At 44.3% G+C, this 20,237-nt stretch overlaps 2 protein-coding genes across 3 annotated transcripts in view; both read right to left on the bottom strand.

Moving 5' to 3' along the window:
- PML (promyelocytic leukemia) overlaps positions 1-20,237 on the bottom strand; it is a 551,773-nt gene that overhangs the window by 170,883 nt on the left and 360,653 nt on the right. The gene's annotated exons all lie outside the window — the stretch shown is intronic.
- Positions 1-20,237, bottom strand: part of PTPN9 (protein tyrosine phosphatase non-receptor type 9) — a 110,170-nt gene that overhangs the window by 1,993 nt on the left and 87,940 nt on the right. For both annotated transcript variants that reach the window (XM_023196693.2, XM_023196692.2), the window contains 5 exons: positions 18,998-19,091; positions 11,673-11,739; positions 4,905-4,983; positions 1,831-1,981; positions 659-866 (listed from right to left, as the gene is read on the bottom strand). In XM_023196693.2, the coding sequence (XP_023052461.1) occupies positions 659-866; positions 1,831-1,981; positions 4,905-4,983; positions 11,673-11,739; positions 18,998-19,091 (599 nt within the window). The remainder of the gene's footprint in view (positions 1-658; positions 867-1,830; positions 1,982-4,904; positions 4,984-11,672; positions 11,740-18,997; positions 19,092-20,237) is intronic.

Here is a 20,237-nt window from a genome sequence, read left to right as displayed (position 1 = left end):
CGAGGGGAGGTCACAGGGAGTGTTGGAGGCCAGAGAAATGAGAAGGCCTCTTACCTCTCAGGACATACACTGGGGTAACAGGAAGTGGAAACGGGAAGGTGACATAGGGGAACTTCCTGCTTCAATCCCAGACAGACAGACTGACAGCACTCCCACACCTAATTTCCAGAGTCCACAAGTTTTTCAGAGGCCTAACACAAACCTATTCCCAACTTTCTCCCAAAGGACCTTTGAACTAGAAAGGCCAACATTTTCTACCATGTACATGCCCTTAAGACAAAAGCTACTAACTGGCTCCAGAATGGACAATACAGCACAGGGAGGGCAGTCCCTCCAGGGAGGGCTGTATGGGAAGGAAGCAGCAGACCAGCTGAGCTCCTTGGGATACCTGCAGCGACAGTGCTAACAGGTGACAGGGTCAGCATTATGATGGGGTATATAAAACATCAACCCCTAGAGGACTTGGCTTGTGAAATATATATTCTGGCCATCACTTGGTCCACCAAAGGACATTAGAAGAGGGATTTTTCACAGCAATTCACCACCAAGGGAGCAAGTGAGTTCCTTCTCCAATCACAGATGTGGGCTAACAGCTTTGTTTTTCCTCCTCCACCCCTACTGCCTCTGCAGACACCAAGAGCTGCATTAGGTGCATTACCTGTCCTGCCAATGCCTGCACTGCAATGGACCACAATGGGTGGCTCAGAGCACTGCCCTTTGGAGCGTGCTCCCATGTTGCTCACAGCCAGGCTCTGCTGGTTTCTGACCACTCTCAAGAAGTCAATGAGGGAAGCTGCTGAGGAAGGGACACCATAGTCTGGCCAGCTCAAGAACTGGAAGTGGGTCACCTGGCGTTTCTGCCGTTCCTTAGATGAGAAAAGAAGTAAACGTTAACGAGGTTATTTCTGCCTGTCCCTAGCTACCACTGGCTTTTCCAGATTCTCAACACCCTGGTTATCCCTACCACCAAGGCTCCTATCTACCACTGTCAACTTTTCCCGTAACTGCTTCTTTACTACAAACCCAAAGGAAGGGTTGGTTAATTGTTTGGAAAAGGCAGAATTCCTATACTGTAAGATCCAGAATTTTTTTTTTGAGACAGGATCTCACTCTGTCGCCCAGGCTGGAGTACAGTGGCATGATCAAACTTACTGCTGCCTTGACCTCACAGGTGTGTGTCACCATGATCAGCTAATTTTTTCTATGCTTTTTAGAGATGGGATCTCACTGTGTTGCCTAGATTGTCTTGAACTCCTGGGCTCAAGTGATCCTTCCGCCTCTGCCTCCCAGAGCGCTGGGATTATAGGCATAAGCCATTGCACCCAGACCCAGATTTCTTTTTTTTTTTTTTTTTTTTTGAGACAGTCTCTCACTATCGCCCAGGCTGGAGTGCAGTGGTGAGGTCTCTGCTCACTTCAACCTCCGCATTGTGAGTTCAAGCGATTCTCCTGCCTCCCAGCTAATTTTTTCTATTTTTTAGTAGAGACAGGGTTTCACTACATTGGCCAGGCTGGTCTTGAACTCCTGACCTTGTGATCTGCCCACCTCAGCCTCCCAAAGTGCTGGGATTACAGGCTTGAGCCACCGTGCCCGGCCTTACCCAGCCCCATATATCTAAAATTATAAGCTTTACTCCTATTTAATGTTCCTATTGTGCTGCAGTAATATGGCTATATTGGCTGTGAGTTAAATATCCTCATCCTGTCCCTAGAAAAACAGAAGCAACTCATAACCTCCCTGGTATCCTATCTATTCCCTCTGGAAATTTTCATTACAGTAAGTATTCTCCCCCTGTTTCAACAAGGTGAGAAAAAAGAAACCTGGATTTACCTCTGTGTTGTGAATTTCTAGCGTTGTTTTCTTATAATGATTCATGTTCTCCACGCCTAGATTGGTCACTGTGAGGAAGCCAAATCGGATCCGAGAGTCTTTTTCTAAAGGCCAGTACTGGCCACACTTTCTCCTGCCGCCTTCTTCAAAGCTGAAGACACACAGAGCAAGGTAAGCCTTCCATCCTTCCTCTCCACAGCAGTAACCTGGCTTCCACAAAGACCTGATATACCCCCAGGCAGCAATATCATCTGTTGCATTGCTTCTAACTTATACCATTTATTCTCAGCAGAAAGGAAAGGAAACCTCTTCATTCTAAACAAATGTACTCACAGCTAAGGTTTTTGCATGTACTCATATAGCAGACAGTTACTGAGCACTTACTACAGCATTTGGTCTTTTTCCTAATATGCAATAGTACTTCTCATATATGTGGGATAAATACTGGGTGAACAGAGAAAAAAACAGTATAGTAGCTGGGGGTAGTGGTGCATGCCTGTAACCCCAGCTACTTGGGAGGCTTAGGTAGGAGAATCACCTAAGACCAGGAGTTTGAGACCAACCTGGGTAACATGGTGAGACTCCATCTCAAAAAAAAAAAAGAAAAAAAAAAAACAGTAGAGAAAATATGATAGATCAGAGAGAACTCTCTGGCCTATACCTCAGCCACTGCTTATTGTCTTCCCCAATAAGAGATGTTGGATAATAAGAGAACTGATAAACACACATCTCCTGGAATGTTAGCAGGAGGTTTGTGTAAAGGCCTGAAGTCCCAGCCCAGGTAACACGGAAACCCTGTCTCTACTAAAAACACAAAAACTAGCCAGGCATGGTGGTGGGTACCTGTAGTCCCAGCTACTTAGGAGGCTGAGGCAGGAGGATTGCTTGAATCCAGGAGGTTGAGACTGCAGTGAGCTGAGATGGCACCACTGCACTCCAGCCCAGATGACAAAGCGAGACTCTGTCTCAAAGAAAAAAAAAAAAAAGCCAGGTGCGATGGCTCAAGCCTGTAATCCCAGCACTTTGGGAGGCCGAGACGGGCAGATCACGAGGTCAGGAGATAGAGACCATCCTGGCTAACCCGGTGAAACCCCGTCTCTACTAAAAAATACGAAAAACTAGCTGGGCGAGGTGGCGGGCGCCTGTAGTCCCAGCTACTCGGGAGGCTGAGGCAGGAGAATGGCGTAAACCTGGAAGGCAGAGCTTGCAGTGAGCTGAGATCTGGCCACTGCACTCCAGCCTGGGCGACAGAGCGAGACTCTGTCTCAAAAAAAAAAAAAAAAAGGCTTAGGCCGGGCACAGTGACTTGTGCCTGCTATAATCCCAGCACTTTAGGAGACGGAGGTGGCAGATCTCCTGAGGTCAGGAGTTCGAGACCAGCCTGGCCAACATGGTGAAACCCCATCTCTACTAAAAATACAAAAATTAGCCAGGCATGGTGGTGGGCACCTGTAATCCCAGCTACTTGGGAATTCTTCTGCTGACGCAGAAGAATCGCTCGAACCTGGGAGGCAGAGGTTGCAGTGAGCTGAGGTCACACCACTGAACTCCAGCCTGCACAACAGAGTGAGACTCTGTCTCAAAGAAAAAAAAAAAAAAAAAAGCCTAAATCTACCTCGCCACCCTACAGTGCCCCCAAGGTATTCCAAGGTAGAACTTCTACCACTACCTCCTCTCTAAATAAGAGGTGGTTATAACAGTGCTAAGGAAGGAAATTGAACATTCTTTTTTTTCCTTCCTCATCTGAAATAGGTTATTCCTGAAATTTGCCAGATTTGTAGACCAAACTTTCAAAAATATTCCTTTCATTAAAACCTTCCTGGCTGGGCGCGGTGGCTTACACTTACAATCCCAGTATTTTGGGAGGCTGAGGTGACGGATCATGAGGTCAGGAGCTCAAGACCAGCCTGACCAACATGGTAAAACCCCATCTCTACTAAAAATACAAAAATTAGCTGGTCATGGTGGCACGTGCCTATAATCTCAGCTACTCAGGAGAATCACTTGAACCCAGGAGGTGGGGGTTGCGGTGAGCTGAGATAGAGCCATTGTACTCCCGCCTGGGTGACAGAGCGAGATACCGTCTCCAAAAAAAAAAAAAAAATTAGCTGGGCGTGGTGGCACATCCTAGCTACTCAGGAGGCTGAGGCAGGAGAATTGCTCGAACCTGGGAGACGGAGGTTACAGTGAGCCAAGATCACGCCACTGCACTCCAGCCTGGCGACAGAGTGAGATTCCATCTCAAAAGAAAAAAAAAAAAGTAGCAACAAATGGAGAGCAAAGAGGATCTGGTAATTAGGTAGTTAGGAAGAGAGCACCCCTCTGAAAATAGGGAACACATTAAAGAATTGTCCCATGTTTCCCAGAACTTCCTTTAGTGGATATGGCCAGGACCTCAAAATAGGGTATAACTGGCACAGGGTTGCCAGAGCCAGGGATTAAAGCTTTAATAAGCTAGATCTATTCATCTCCACGATACCTGGGTTGTGGATTAGCTAAGAGATATCTCAAAATCTTTGCCATGGCTTTCCTAATCCTCAAAAAAAATTTTTTTTAAAATTGAGACATAGTCTCACTCTGTAGCTCAGGCTGGAGTGCAATGGCATGATGTCAGCTCACTGCAACCTCTGCCTCTTGGGTTCAAGTGATTCTCCTGCCTCAGCCTCCCGAGTAGGTGGGACTACAGGTGCCCGCCACCTCGCCCGGCTAGTTTTTTTGTATTTTTTAGTAGAGACAGGGTTTCACCGGGTTAGCCAGGATGGTCTCGATCTCCTGACCTTGTGATCCGCCCGTCTCGGCCTCCCAAAGTGCTGGGATTACAGGCTTGAGCCACCGTGCCCGGCCTTTTTGTACTTTTAATAGAGATGGGGTTTCACCAGGCTGGCCAGGCTGGTCTGGAACTCCTGACCTCATGATCCGCCTGCCTCGGCCTCCCTAAGTGCTGGGATTACAGGCGTGAGCCACTGCGCCAGGCTGGCCCAGATTATTTCTAAAAGCTAAACTTCCCTCTTCAATCACCTATGCTTAGGGACAGAGTGGAGGTGGAGACCAGTGGAAAAAAGGGATTAACTCACCGGGTGGTCATGACAATCACCAAGACTTTTTGCTCCCATACCATGAGCCAGAAATCACGATAGGTATTCTCCAAAGGACCTGTAATAAAAGTAGAAGACAAGAAACATTACTCTGGGAAACACTTTTTTTCCTTTGTAGGCTCTTCTGTTTTACTCCCCAATGGTAACACCAAACCATAGATGTTAGCTCCCTGCTCATCTTTCCACATCCCTGCTATTCAGTGTGGTCCGTGGACAAATCACACCAGCATCGTATGGGAGAGTGTAAGAAACATGAATCTGCATGTTAACAAGATCCCCAGGTGAGTCATAGGTAGGTTTGGGAAGCACTGCTACATACCCTCTCAGAGCCTTAATCATCAGAACTTCAGCCATCACATCCAGGCCGACAGTGTCAACTGTGTATGAGTCTCTAGCTGTTTTCATCTCACCTAAGCTTCAGTTTTATAATCACAGATTGCTTACTAAAACCATTAACCTTCTGTTTCCCATCATCTCAGATCCATTATGTCTGCAACTAAGTCTCCTCCTTCAAAATTAGCTTTATCTTAGCCAGGTGCAGTGGCTCATGCCTATAATTCCAGCCCTCTGGGAGGCCAAGGCAGGCAGGTTGCCTGAGCTCAGGAGTTCGAGATCAGCCTGGCAACATGGTAAAACCCTGTCTCTATGAAAAATACAAAAATTAGCCGAGTGTGCTGCCACATGCCTGTAGTCCCAGGTACTTGGGAGGCTGAGGCACAAGAATTGCTTGACCCCAGGAGGTGGAGGTTGCAGTGAGCCAAGATCACACCACTGCACTCCAGCCTGGGCAGTAGAATGAGACTTCGTCTCAAAAAAGAGAAAAATTAGCTTTATCTTGCAACTTTCTTATCTCTGTTAACAATACTAGCATTCTTAAATCATTCAGTCTTAAAAAGTTGAAGTCAACACTGACTTACCCATTTCCTTCATCTCCCAGAAGCAGTCACCAAATCCTAGAGATTTTTTACCTTTGAAATGTTTTTGCTTTTTATTCTTTTGCCCTCCATCTTCTCCCCATCCTGCTCCTCCTGCTCAATTTCACTGACACAAAGACCACATCATCTTCTGTCTAAGTTACTGTAACACTATTCAGTCTACTTTTCTGAATAGGCCTTTTTCCGTTCCAGTCTACTCTGGGAAACCCCACCAGTTTAATCTTTCTTAAAAGTTTCTTCATCAGAACATAGACACACCATGCTCACTTTGGTCTCTATTCTTTTGCTCAAGCTGTCTCCATTACCTCCAATGCTATTCATTTTCTACCCATTTTCAAGTGCCGCCTCTTCCTTGAAGCTTTCTCTGACCACCTCATTCCTTGTGAAGCTTCTTCTATTTTACTTTTGATGGCATAGCTGGTTAACCATTTAATTTATATACTCTTCCATCCATTATTTTACTTTGTGGGAATTAATGATATCTCAGTAAACATTGTCCTAAGGACAAGGGATTACAGGCCTGAGCCACTGTGCCTGGCCAGATTCTCCTTTTTTAATTAGAACCTGCATAGGGCTGAGCACTCAGCAGTAACTTTGAAGATACTTGTGAACTACCAACTCCACTTTGATCAAGACATTAACCGGCCGGGCGCAGGGCTCACACCTATAATCCCAACACTTTGGGAGGCCAAGGTGGGCGGATCACTTGAGGTCAGGAGTCCGAGACCAGCCTGGCCAACATGGTAAAACCCAATCTCTACTAAAAATACAAAAATTAGCTGGGCATAATGGCGGGTGCCTGTAATCCCAGCTACTTGGGAGCCTGAGTTAGGAGAATTGCTTAAACCCGGAAGGTGGAGGTTGCATTGAGCCTAGATCTCACCGTTGAACTCCAGCCTGGGTGACAGCAAGACTCCATCTCGGCCAGGCGCGGTGGCTCAAGCCTGTAATCCCAGCACTTTGGGAGGCCGAGATGGGCGGATCACGAGGTCAGGAGATCGAGACCATCCTGGCTAACACGGTGAAACCCCGTCTCTACTAAAAAATACAAAAACTAGCCGGGCGAGGTGGCGGGCGCCTGTAGTCCCAGCTACTCGGGGAGGCTGAGGCAGGAGAATGGCGTGAACCCGGGAGGCGGAGCTTGCAGTGAGCTGAGATCCGGCCACAGTACTCCATCCCGGTCAACAGAGTGAGACTCTGCCTCAAAAAAAAAAAAAAGACTCCATCTCAAGAAAAAAAAAAAGTAACAACTCAAGATAATTCCTTATACTTTCCGGGTGTTTCCTCCCTCTCTGCTTTCAGGAAAGCAGGGCAGTACTTTTTGGCCTAGAAGTCTGCTGGTTCTACTACCATTATTGCTAAGTCTTTTAGCAAGCACTAACATGATACTGGAATGCCCTCTCTGCAGAAGTAGATGATGTCAAAAGCATGTGAGGTCTTAGAAATATGCTAAATATCCAATAAGAGAGGATTAATTAAATTATGGCATGTCAAGTGGGGTGCAATGGCGCACACCTGTAATCCCAGCCCTTTGGAAGGATGAGGTAGGCAGATCACTTGAGCCCAGGAATTTGAGACCAACCTGGGCAACATTGTGAAACCCTATCCCTACAAAAAATACAAAAATTAGACAGGTGTAGTAGCACATGCCTGTAGTCCCAGCTACTCAGGAGACTGAGGTGAGAGGATCACCTGTGCCTGGAGAGACTGAGGCTACATTGAGTCATGATCGTGAACCATAATCATACCACTCTGTCACCCAGCCTAGGTGACAGAGTGAGACCCTGTCTCAAAAATAAATAAATAAATAATAGTATACCCATAATTTATACAGTCTTTAAAGCTGATGTTGTAAGAGCGGTATTTTTTGCTATGGAAAGGTATTCACAGATACCATTAAATGAAATAAGAGATGTGTATAGAAAGAGCATATTTGGTTAAATTAAAAGTTTAGTTTTTTTTTTTTTTGAGACCGAGTATCACTCTGTCACCCAGGCTGGAGTTCAGTGGCGTGATCTCAGCTCACTGCAACCTCTGCCTCCCGGGTTCAAGCGATTCCCCTCCCTCGGTCTCCCAAGCAGCTAGGACTATAGGCGCCCACCACCACACCCGGCTAATTTTAGTAGGGACTGGGTTTCACCGTGTTAGCCAGGCTGGTCTCGAACTCCTGACCTTGAACTCCTGACCTCAGGTGATCCACCTGCCTTGGCCTCCCAAAGTGTGGGGATTACAGGCTTAAGCCACCGTGCCTGGCCTTTGTTTTGTTTTTTTTTTTTTTTGAGACGGAGTCTCGCTCTGTTGCCCAGGCTGGAGTACAGTGGCCGGATCTCAGCTCACTGCAAGCTCCGCCTCCTGGGTTTATGCCATTCTCCTGCCTCAGCCTCCGAGTAGCTGGGACTACAGGCGCCTGCCACCTTGCCCGGCTAGTTTTTTGTATTTTTTAGTAGAGACGGGGTTTCACTGTGTTAGCCAGGATGGTCTCGATCTCCTGACCTCGTGATCCGCCCATCTCGGCCTCCCAAAGTGCTGGGATTACAGGCTTGAGCCACTGCGCCCGGCCTTTTTTTTTTTTTTTTTTAAGACAGAGTCTCACTCTGTTGCCCAGGCTGGAGTGCGGTGGCACGATTTCAGCTCACTGCAACCTTCACCTCCTGGGTTCCAGTGATTCTTGTGCCTCAGCCTCCCAAGTAGCTGGGATTACAGGCGCATACCACCATGCCTGGCTAACTTTTGTATTTTTAGTAGAGACAAGGTTTCACCATGTTAGCCAGGCTGGTCACAAACTCTTGACCTCAGGTGATTCACCCACCTCGGCCTCCCAAAGTGCTGGGATTACAGGCTTGAGCTGCTGCGCCCAGCCTGGTTAAATATTTTGTATGCCTATATCTGCATGTATGCATAGATAAAGGTCTAGGAGGAGATGCTGTAAAATGTTAACATTGTCTCTGGGTCCTAGGGTTATAAGGGATTATTTTTGTTTTCTAAATATTCCACAATGGACATCTAGTATACACATCAAGAAGACAGTAAGGACACCTTTTCCACATCTCTGACCCTCAGCCTCATCCACATCCTACTCTCCTGCACCACAGCAACTCTCATATACTTCATTTTCCACATTCAGACAACTGGCAGAATTGGAGTACTGAGCAGTCAGAGCACATGGTAACTCAGTTACCAGACTCAGACTGGGCAAACTTCTCACAGGCTCAAGAGAGATACTTAGAAGGGAAAGTTGTACTTCCCAGCTTAGACCCTTTAACAGTAGACTTCTCTCAAGAAATAAAGTCAGCAGTTTATACTGACATAGGTGAAACAATCCACTGACTTGGCTTGTAAAAACTTCTGAATCAAGCAAACATGGGTTCAAACCGTGGTTCTGCCACTTACTAGCTGCATGGTCCAAGGTCATGTCAACTTTTGGGTTTCAGTTTGCTCATCTATAAGTTAATAAACTTCCCTTGGAGAGCCTCTCTAATAATTAGATAGCATTTATGCATCTCATATATAATAGGTCTTCTCAATAGATGACATCATTAGTAGAAATATAGGCCGGGCGCAGTGGCTGATGCCTGTAATCCCAGCACTTTGGGAAGCTGAGGTAGGCAGATCACTTCAGGCTGGGAGTTCGAGACCAGCCTAGGCAACATGGCGAAACCCTGGTTCTACCAAAAATACAAAACTTAGCTGGGCATGGTGACAGGTGCCTGTAATCCCAGCTACTCAGGAGGCTGAGGCAGGAGAATCATTTGAGCCCTGGAAGTGGAAGGTGCAGTGAGCCGAGATCACGTCACTGCACTGCAGCCTGGGTGACAGAGCAAAACTCCATCTCAAAAAATTAATTAATTAAAAATAAAGAAGTTGCAGACATTATGATATTTTATGCCCAAATACTTGAGCATTTATTAGGAAAACAAGGACATCTTCCTAAACAAGAATACCATTATCACCTTAAGCATATATTAAACATGGATATAATGTTGGCTAACACAAAGTCTCCAATTGTCTCAATAGTTTGTCTTCAATAGTTTTTTTCTCCCAATTGAGGTTCTAATCACAGATCCTCTTATTTTTTTTCTTTTTGAGATGGAGTTTCGCTCTTGTTGCCCAGGCTGGAGTGCAATGGCACAATCTCGGCTCACTGCAACCTCCGTCTCCTGGGTTCAAGCGATTCTCCTGCTTCGGCCTCCCAAGTAGCTGGGATTACAGGCATGTGCCACCACGCCCGGCTAATTTTGTGTTTTTAGTAGAAATGTGGTTTCTCTATGTTGGTCAGGCTGGTCTCGAACTACCGACCTCAGGTGATCCACCTGCCCCGGCCTCCCAAAGTGCTGGAATTACAGGTGTGAGCCATTGCGCCCAGTCCTTTTATTTATTTATTTATTTTTGAGGCAGGATCTCGCTGTGTCAGCCAGGCTGGAGTACAGTGGCGCGATCTCGGCTCACAGCAACCTCTGCTTCGTGGGCTCAAGTGATACTCCTACCTCAGCCTCCCAAAGTACTGGGGTTACAGGTGTGAGCCACTGTGCCTGGCCATGGTTCTCTTTAGTCTCCCTTTAATCTAGAACAGTTCTCTGCCTTTTTGTTTTTTATGGCATTAACTTTGGAGAGTCTGAGCCAGTTTTCTTATAGTATGTCACACAATCTGGAGTATTTCCCATAACTAGATTCAGATTTTAAAACTGGCAATACACAATGCAGGTGATATTTATTTCCCAATTTATCATATCAGGAAGTATACATAATGTCCCTTTGTCCTTTACTGGTGATACGAAGTTTGATCACTTGATTAAGGAGGTATCCACAATATCTTGCTCTGCAGTGGTCAAAGGGCCTTACGCCCATTGATGGTCTGTTGTCTTTCTGTGTTATGATTTCCTCCTACCATCTTTGAAAGTGACATGATATTCTTGAGATGGAGAGGCCAGATCAGGAAGAGTACTAGGATCATAGGAACATTTATAGAAATTCCATCTGAAATCCTCCTAGAGGCCAGGCATGGTGGCTTATGCCTATAATCCCAACACTTTCGGAGGCCAAGGTGGGCAGATCACGAGGTCAGGAATTCGAGACCAGCCTGTCCAACATGGTGAAACCCAGTCTCTACTAAAAATACAACAATTAGCCAGGCGTGGTGGCACACACCTTTAGTCCCAGCTACTCAGGAGGCTGAGGAAGGAGAATCACTTGAACTCAGGAGGTGGAGGTTGCAGTGAGCTGAGGTGGTGCCACTGCACTCTAGCCTGGGTGACAGAGCGAGACTCCGTCTCAAAAGAGAGAGAAAAAAAATGAGAAATCCTCCTAGAGCTCAGTTTTCACTGTCAGACTTACTAGCACATACTATCTATGTCAGAACATTTGTTGGAGTGCTCTGTGATGGTATAGGAACCAGCCTAGGCCTATTAGGACAGCAATACTCATTCCTAGATTAGACTCAATCTCTGGGGTGTCCGCTATTCTTGGCCTCTTACTAGAGAGGAAGAGCATGAAGAGCTCACTGGCTGATGAATTCTGATACCCTAAAGACCCTTGCCAATATTAAGAAATAGCCCCAAAACTTGCAGGCCATAGTGTTATGTGTTTAAATCTCCAGTTTATCTCTATGCAGTGAGTTTCCAGGCATACCTGGTACAGAAACCCCAGACTTCTTATCTGCTTTTCTCAGCCACCACCAATCTTTATAAAAGGCCAGGATCTAGTGGCCAAAACCTCCACTCAAGTTACCATTCGTTTAAAAAGTATGCTATCATTTGGCACAAGGAATCATAAGTAGATGGCACAAAATCAACATGGGAGGGAAGGACCAGCTTACCTTGTGTGCCAATGTAAGCATTCTTCTGCTTGTAGCCATCCATGAAGCTGGCATTGATGTAATCTGTCTAATGATAAAAAAGGAGACATCACTATAGCTACACAGAATATACCATTTGGGTCATAAAATGATGTACTCAGTAAACAAAACCCAAGGTGTGAATATTCTCTTCTTGTTGAGCAGAAAATGAGCAGTGAAATGGCCAGCTCAAACCCTCAGTTCAATAAATGGTGCTGGGACAAGTAGATATCTACATGCAGAGAAATCAAGCTGACTCCTTCCTCACACCATACACAAAAACTGACACAAAATGGATCAAAGACCAAATGTAAGGGATTAAAACTATTAAAACTCTCAGAATAAAATGTAAGGTAAGAGCAAATCTTTGTGACCTTGGTTTAGGCAAAGTCTTCACAGATATGACACCAAAGGCATAAGTGATAATAGAAAAGAGATAAACTATATTAAAATTAAAAATTTATGCCAGGCGCGGTGGCTCACGCCTGTAATCCCAGCACTTTGGGAGGCCGAGGAGGGCGGATCATGAGGTCAGGAGATCGGGACCGTCCTGGCTAACACAGTGAAACCCCATCTCTACTAAAAATAGAAAGAAAAAAAAAATAGCCGGGTGTGGTGGCAGGCGACTGTAGTCCCAGCTACTCAGGAGGCTGAGGCAGGAGAATGGCATGAACCCAGGAGGCAGAGCCTGCAGTGAGCAAAGATGGTGCCACTGCACTGCAGCCTGGGCGACAGAGCAAGACTCTGTCTCAAAAAAAAAAAAAAAAAAAAAATCATTCATCATTAGCCATCAGGGAAATGCAAATCCATATCACGAGATACTAATCACCCACTAGGATAACTACAGATATCAATTATAGATAATATTGCTGGCAAGGATGTGGAAAAACTGAAACCCTCATACACATGTATACCCTGCTTATACATTGCTAGTGGTAATGTAAAATGCTGCAGTTACTTTAGAAAACAGCCTGGTTGTTCCTCAAAAGATTAAAAAGTTACTATATGACTCAGCAATTCCACTCCTTAGCAAAATAATAACATATGTCCATACAAAACCTTATACATAAATATCCATAGCAGCATTATTCATAATAGCCAAAAATGGAAACAACTCAAATGTCCTTCAGCTGATAAATGAAGGTGGTATATCCATACAATGGAATATTATTTGGCAGTAAAAAGGAGTGATGTGATAATACATGCTACGACATGGATGGACCTAGAAAACATTACGCTAAGTGATAGAAGCCAGATACAAAAAGTTACATAGTCTAGGATTCTCTTTGTATGAGATCCCTAGAACAGGCAAATCTATGGAGATAGGAAATAAATTAGGGTGAGTTAGAGGGAAATAGGTAGTAACTGCCAAGGGTGTGAGGTTTCTTTGGGAAATGAAAAACATGTTCTAAAGTTGATTGTGGTGATGGTTGCACAACTCTGTGAATATACTAACAGCCACTGACTTATATACTTTATTTTTATTATTATTATTCTTTTGAGATGGAATCTCGCTCTGTCACCCAGGCTGTAGTGCAGTGGCACAATCTCGGCTCATTGCAAGCTCTGCCTCCTGGGTTAACGCCATTCTCCTGCCTCAGCTGCTCGAGTAGCTGAGACTACAGGTGCCCACCACCATGCCTAGCTAATTTTTTGTATTTTTAGTAGAGACGGAGTTTCACTGTGGTCTTGATCTCCTGACCTCGTGATCTGCCTGCCTCGGCCTCCCAAAGTGCTGGGATTACAGGCATGAGCCACCGCGCCCGGCGACTTACATACTTTAAATAGGTAAATTGTATGGTATGTGAACTGTTGGAGGCCGAAAGAATGAGGGTCATGATCAACTCAGTATACCACTGGAGGCTGTATGAGCAAAAAGCAAACTTCCCATGAAAGCAGGATGTTAGCAAACTGACAAACTGCGTCTGCCACCCAGAAGGAATGCCGAGGGCAGTCATGACCAAGGCACAAGTGTTGCTTGTGATTAGGCACATCTGAAGCCTGTTAACAATAATGTGAACCTGTGATCAATTAAGCAGCTGACCAATAGTTACCTCCTCCTCCCTGCTCTTGCTATCCAATAAATACAAGGGGCTGTAGAAGCTCAGGGCTGCCTTTGCTCAGTAGAAGTAGGGAGCTGTCTTCTTCTTCCCCGTGTTACCCTTCCTTTAGAATAGTTATTTTTGTCTTAAGTTTTCATTTCTATGTTTATCCCCTTTCATTCAGTCTCCTAATGACAGTCTCAAGTATTAACAGTAGTAACTGCCCCAGTGACATCTCAAGTAGTAATAGTGGCAGTATGCCAGAGTGAACTATAACTCAATAGAAACTGTTATTTACAAGAAAAGAGTCCGTCAGGACTTGCAACACTGTAGCACAGGACCAAATGAGCAAGGCAAGCAAGTAGGAATATCTGGTCCATCCTGCCATACACAAAAGGCAAAATGTGAATGGAGAAGAAATAAAGCTACACCTCATACTTAGGACCATTAACAGGACAGGCCATATACCTGAACTCCATTACTACCTGAATTAATGCAAAGCAACTTCCAGTCAAATTCAAAGGCATCTCAATGAATAGCTCCTGACTCCCTCTCTTCCAGGGTATTCTCCCACCTCCTAATGTCCTCAGTCTTAATTACTTCAACATCATTTTTTTATTAATACCTACTCAAAAGATCCTTTGATCCAGGCTGATAAAAGAGAAACATCGATCAGCTGCAGTTTCATGTGATAGTATAACTAGTTGAGAGTTGAATGGATGGAGGCAGTGGAATGGATAAGGGAAGGTGTGAAGGGTTACAGAGGACAAAAGAAAAGTTTCAATAGCAAACTAGGGAAAACTTATAACCCACTGCACTACAGAGAGGTCAGACTGACTTTCCTCAACCTATCACTCTTTCTCCTGTGGGTCCTATCACTGGGAGGGCAATCTGAACTGTCAGTATTCCATAGCTAAGCTCCTAAGATATCTCTACCTCATGGTCAAACCTGTGTTACTTGGATTTGTGTTCCTTAGCCAGTCAGTCTATCAGTTTATCACTCTACTACTTATTTAGTCAAGAGTTTCCTCCTTAGAAACTATTTCTTTGACTAAATAGTGGAGTGATATACTCACAGTTTTCCCTCCCATAGCAGCTAGTATTGGCCTCATATGATTACTGTCCTACCCTAACTCAGACAACTTCACTGAGCTAACAGACCACTTGCAGCAGACTCAGCATGTTAAAAGCCTCACTCACTTCCAAACAGGCTTCTCAATCCAGGGTGCAGTTAGCCTAAGCCTATCCTCTACTCAACCTGGCACATACAAATGGTATAACCTCTTGAGGACCAAGGGAGAAGGTATGGAAAAGTACAAAAGATTTACCTGGTATATGCCAGTCAACATTAGTAAGAACATAAGGAGGAACTAACTTCATGCTTCGAAAAGAATTGTCACTTCTTTACATTATTGCTTTATAACTAAGAACTATCAGCTTTAGCACTGGTCTCTGAGACTAGTGATTTTTAATTCCCAGGGAATTAAAATTTTTAATTTCAGCAACTTCGGAAGAATCATTGGATATTAAAACTGAAGGCCGAGCACAGTGGCTCACGCCTGTAATCCCAACACTTTGGGAGGCCAAGACGGGCAGATCACGAGGTCAGGAGATCGGGACCATTCTGGCTAACACAGTGAAACCCCGTCTCTACTAAAAATACAAAACCAAACAAAACAAAAATTAGCCGGGCGTGGTGGCGGGCGCCTGTAGTTCCAGCTACTCAGGAGGCTGAGGCAGGAGGATGGCGTGAACCCAGGAGGCGGAGCTTGCAGTGAGCTGAGATCGCGCCACTGCACTCCAGCCAGGGCGACAGAGCGAGACTCCATCTCAAAACTGAAAATGACCCAGAGACAAAGTACATACTTGGGGGCAAATTGAAATAGCAGGAAGAACAAACTCGGCACACTATGTTATGGGCCATTGCTATAGACTGAACATTTGTGTCCCCCATAACTTTAAATGTATACATCCCAACCCCAAACCCTCAATGTAATGGTATTAGGAGATGGGGCCTTGAGATAAGTGATTGGGTGGTGAGGACCATGAGGACAGAACTCTCACAAATGGGATTAGTACCCTTGTAAAACAGAAGAGTTCTGAAGTGCTCCCTTACCCCTTTCCCTTCTGCCACGTGAGGATGCAATGAGTAGACGGTGGTCTATGAACCAAGAAAAGGGCCCTCACCAGACCCCAAATCTGCCAGCATGTTGATCTAGGACTTCCCAGACTCCACAATAGTGTGAAATAAATGTCTGTTGTTTATAAGCCATCCTGCCTGTGGTATTTTTCTTGCAGCAGCCCAAACAGATTAAGGTAGCCGTGTTCGGCAGAAACTGGGACTAACAGCTTTAAAATTCCAGAAGCAAATCAAGTGAACAAGTCACTAAAAAGCCTGAATCCTCCAATTAACAAGATATTGTATACTTGAAAATTGCGGACAGCAGATTTTAAGTGTTTTCACCACAAAGCAAGGTAAATATGTGAAGTAATGCATATGTTAACTAGCTTGACTTAGCCTCTCTGCAATGCACAATATTTTAAAATATTATACTGTATACCATAAATATATAAAATTTTATCAATTAAAATTAAAAACAACTAAATGTCAGGAAAGAATGGAAAAATAGCCCCATAGGTGGAAATTTCATGACAGTGTTAAGCCCCCAAAGCTAAGTAAATAATTTTTTTTTTTGCTTTCCTAACCCCCCAAAGTGAATAATGTCAAAAAAAACTAAAAACTAAAATCAAAATAAAACAAACAAACAAAAGCCTAAATACTCCATTTGCTATAAAAATAAAGCCTCCACTAATGTTTCAGTAAGGAGAGGGACTACAAATCAGACAATGATCTTCATATTAACCACAGGATGACTAGAAGAGTCGCCCGGTACACTAAGATTCACTCATTCACAAATATGTCCTGAGTGTCTAATAATACATATCAGGCACTGTTCTAGGTACTGGAGACAGGGAAATCAACAAAATGGATAAATACAGATATCTCTGACTCCAAAGCCCCAACTCAACCACTGTACTCCACTCCTTCAGGGCATATATGATGATGATCTTAGCAGTACTTATGAATTTACCCTCCAGCCAGCCAGTCTCTTAGCTCAAATGCTCCTGCAGGAAAATCTTCTCCAAGGGTCCTGGATAAGACTGTGAATTCAGTTTATGTGCTTGAAACAACAGGGACAAGAGAGTTGGAAACCATGATCCTGGGGTCCCAACCCACATATCATATATGCCCAAATACAAGGCAATAATTTTTCCAAAAATTATTCCCGAGAAAGAGAAGGGATATAACAAGTCCTTATAGTGTGTATCATGTTAAAGAGGTACTATTTAAATTACTTTACTTTGCTGGCGCAGTGGCTCATGCCTGTAATCCCAGTACTTTGGGAAGTCAAGGCAGGAGGATCACCTCAGGTCAGGAGTTCGAGACCAAATGATGAAACCCGTATCTACTAAAAATACAAAAATTAGCCGGGTGTGGTGGCATGGACCTGTAATCCCAGCTACTCGGGAGGCTGAGACAGGAGAATCACTTGAACCCGGGAGGTGGAGGTTGCAGTGAGCTGAGATCATGCCATTGCACTCCAGCCTGGGCAACAAGAGCAAAACTCTGTCTCAAAAAAAATAAATAAATAAAAATAAAATAACTTTACTTTGAACAACACCTCAGTGAATGCTGGGGTTTTTTTGTTTTTGTTTTTGTTTTATGAGATCACCTAACAAAATTGGGTTTTTTAGAGACATCACCTAATAAAATTGGTATATCAGAAGGGAAAAAAAGGAAGATAATAATTTAGTCATTCATCTCAAAATTCTAAGGTTGGATGTTTCTATAAACAAGTTATATTAAAAAGGAATTTATGGCCAGGCACACTGGCTCATGCCTGTAATCCCAGCACTTTGGGAGGCCAAGGTGAGAGGATTGCTTGAGCCCAGGAGGAACCTGGCCAACAGAGTGAGACCCTAGCTCTACAAAAATTTTTTTTTAAAAATCAGGCATGTGTAATGGCGTGTGCCTGTAGTCTCAGCTACTTAGGAGGCAGAGGTGGGAGGATCGCTTGAGCCCGGAAGTTCAAGGGTGCAGTGAGCTATGATCAAGTCACTGCACTCCAGTCTGGGTAACAGAGTGGGACCCTGTCTCTCTATTTTTGTTTTTAAGGATTTTACAAAGGAATAAGTGAATGAATCACATTATAGGGGATGCATAAGATACAGGATGAATTAAAAAACCAACTTGTCCTAATGTTACCCTAACAGATTTTCCTGTTTTAGGATAAAATTTCAGTCACAATGCCACACACTTAAAAGTAAATAAAGACACTATACTCTGGAAAACCTTATTAGACTGACTCAAAAAGTGGCCTGGAATTCCAGCACTTAGGGAGGCTGACGCAAGAGGATTGAGCACAAGAGTTCAAGACCAGACTGGGCAACATAGTGAGAACTTGTCTCTACAAAAATATTTTAAAATTAGCCAGTATGTGGCACACGCTTGTGGTCTCAGTTACTTGGGAGGCTGGGGTATAAGAATCACTTGAGCCCAGGAGGTCAAGGTTGCAGTGAGCTGTGATCACTGCACTCTAGCCTGGGCAATAAAGCAAGACTCTGTCTTGAGGGAGAAAAAAAGTAGCTCAAATGTGACAAAGACACTAAAGACACCTTTAACTTTAGTTAAAGGTATATGTAAAGTGTTTGAATAAAATGTTCGTTAAATATCTCGTAATAGATTACATATGAGGTTTTTAACATGTAGATATAATCAAATTAATATATTAAAATAAATAGTCATTTGACCATTTCATCTCTATCCCTAGACATTTACGTATACATAAGTTGTCCACAGTTTCCTCAGATATAGATGGAGAAATCAGAGGTCACTTAAAATCAAAGTTGCTTTGTATTGATGCATATATACTCACCAAAGGAATTGGAATATATGACCATGACTTTACAACTAAGGAGTAAAGGATAAATAATTTAACACCTATGAAGCACCTACAATATATCAGACCTTGCACTATCAGCATTCACATAAAGAATTTCATTTAATTTCCACTCAATACTGTGAGATGGGCATTCAAGGACTTGCCTATGGTCACAGACTAGTATGTAGCAAAATATAAACTCAAACCTAATCTCTCTGGCCTTGGAGTCTACTTTCATTCTACTAAAGTATTAGTAAGCTTAACTCTGGAAGAAGCTCAATTTCCCCCAGTGCACCTAAAACGATTACATTTATCTGTCTACCTGAGTATGGCCACTTCGCTTTGTTAGCTTCACTCTAGTTTGGTCCAGGCAGGGTACATCCCCATAACGGTTTTTCTCTAGGTTTCCTGGAGACCTGAAGGAAATGAAACAAACAAGCAAGAATAAAGAAAAAGTCGGGACAGTATGTATGTACAAAGTCTGACCATGCAAAAGGGGTGTCAATTACTCTTAGGGGTGGAGACATGGAAGCTTTTCAATCTCTAGCCCATACAGTTCCATATCATTTAACATTTTTTTGTGGTAAGTACGTACTACTTCTAAAAGTAAACATATCTCCATTCAAAAAAGAGGGAGACCAGGCATGGTGGCTCACACCTGTAGTCCAGCACTTTGGGAGGCAAGAGGATTGCTTGAGGCCAGGAGTTCGTGACCCCTCTGGGAAATGTAATGAGAGCTTCTCTCTCTCTCTTTTTTTCTTTTTTTTTTGAGGCAGAGTCTTGCTCTGTTGCCCAGGCTGGAGTGCAGTGGCGCGATCTCGGCTCTCTGCAAGCTCCACCTCCTGGGTTCACACCATTCTCCTGCCTCAGCCTCCCGAGTAGCTGGGACTACAGGCGCCCACCACCACGCCTGGTTAATTTTTTGTATTTTTAGTGGAGACGGGGTTTCACCATGTTAGCCAGGATGGTCTCGATCTCCTGACCTCGTGATCCACCCGTCTTGGCCTCCCAGAGTGTTGGGATTACAGGAGTGAGCCACCGCACCCGGACTAATGAGAACTTACCTCTAGAGAGAAGTCAAAAAATTAGCCGGGCATCATGGCACACACCTGTACTCCTAGCTACTCAGGAGTCTAAGGTGGGAGGACTGCTTCAGCCCAGGAAGTCAAGGCTGCAGTGAGCTATGACGGTGCCACTGCACACCAGCCTGGGTGACGGAGAGACACCTTGACTTAAAAAAAAAAAAAAAGAGAGAGAGAGAGAAGCTGGGCATGGTGGCTTACGCCTGTAATCCCAGCACTTTGGGATGCCAAGGCAGGTGGATCATCTGAGGTCAGGAGTTCAAGACCAGACTGGCCAAGATGATGAAACCCTGCCTCTACTAAAAATACAAAAATTAGCCAGGTGTAATGGCACACACCTGTAATCCCAGCTACTCAGGAGGCTGAGGCAGGAAAATCACTTGAACCTGGGAGGTGGAGGACGCAGTGAGCCAAAATCGCACCACTGCACTCCAGTCTGGGTGACAAAGCAAGGCTCTATCTCAAAAAATAAAAATAAAA

The sequence above is a fragment of the Piliocolobus tephrosceles genome, chromosome 6 (genome assembly GCF_002776525.5).
Source record: "Piliocolobus tephrosceles isolate RC106 chromosome 6, ASM277652v3, whole genome shotgun sequence".
NCBI lineage: Eukaryota > Metazoa > Chordata > Mammalia > Primates > Cercopithecidae > Piliocolobus > Piliocolobus tephrosceles.
Note: the sequence above shows the minus strand (reverse complement) of the source record. Positions and strands in the feature narration are given on the sequence as shown.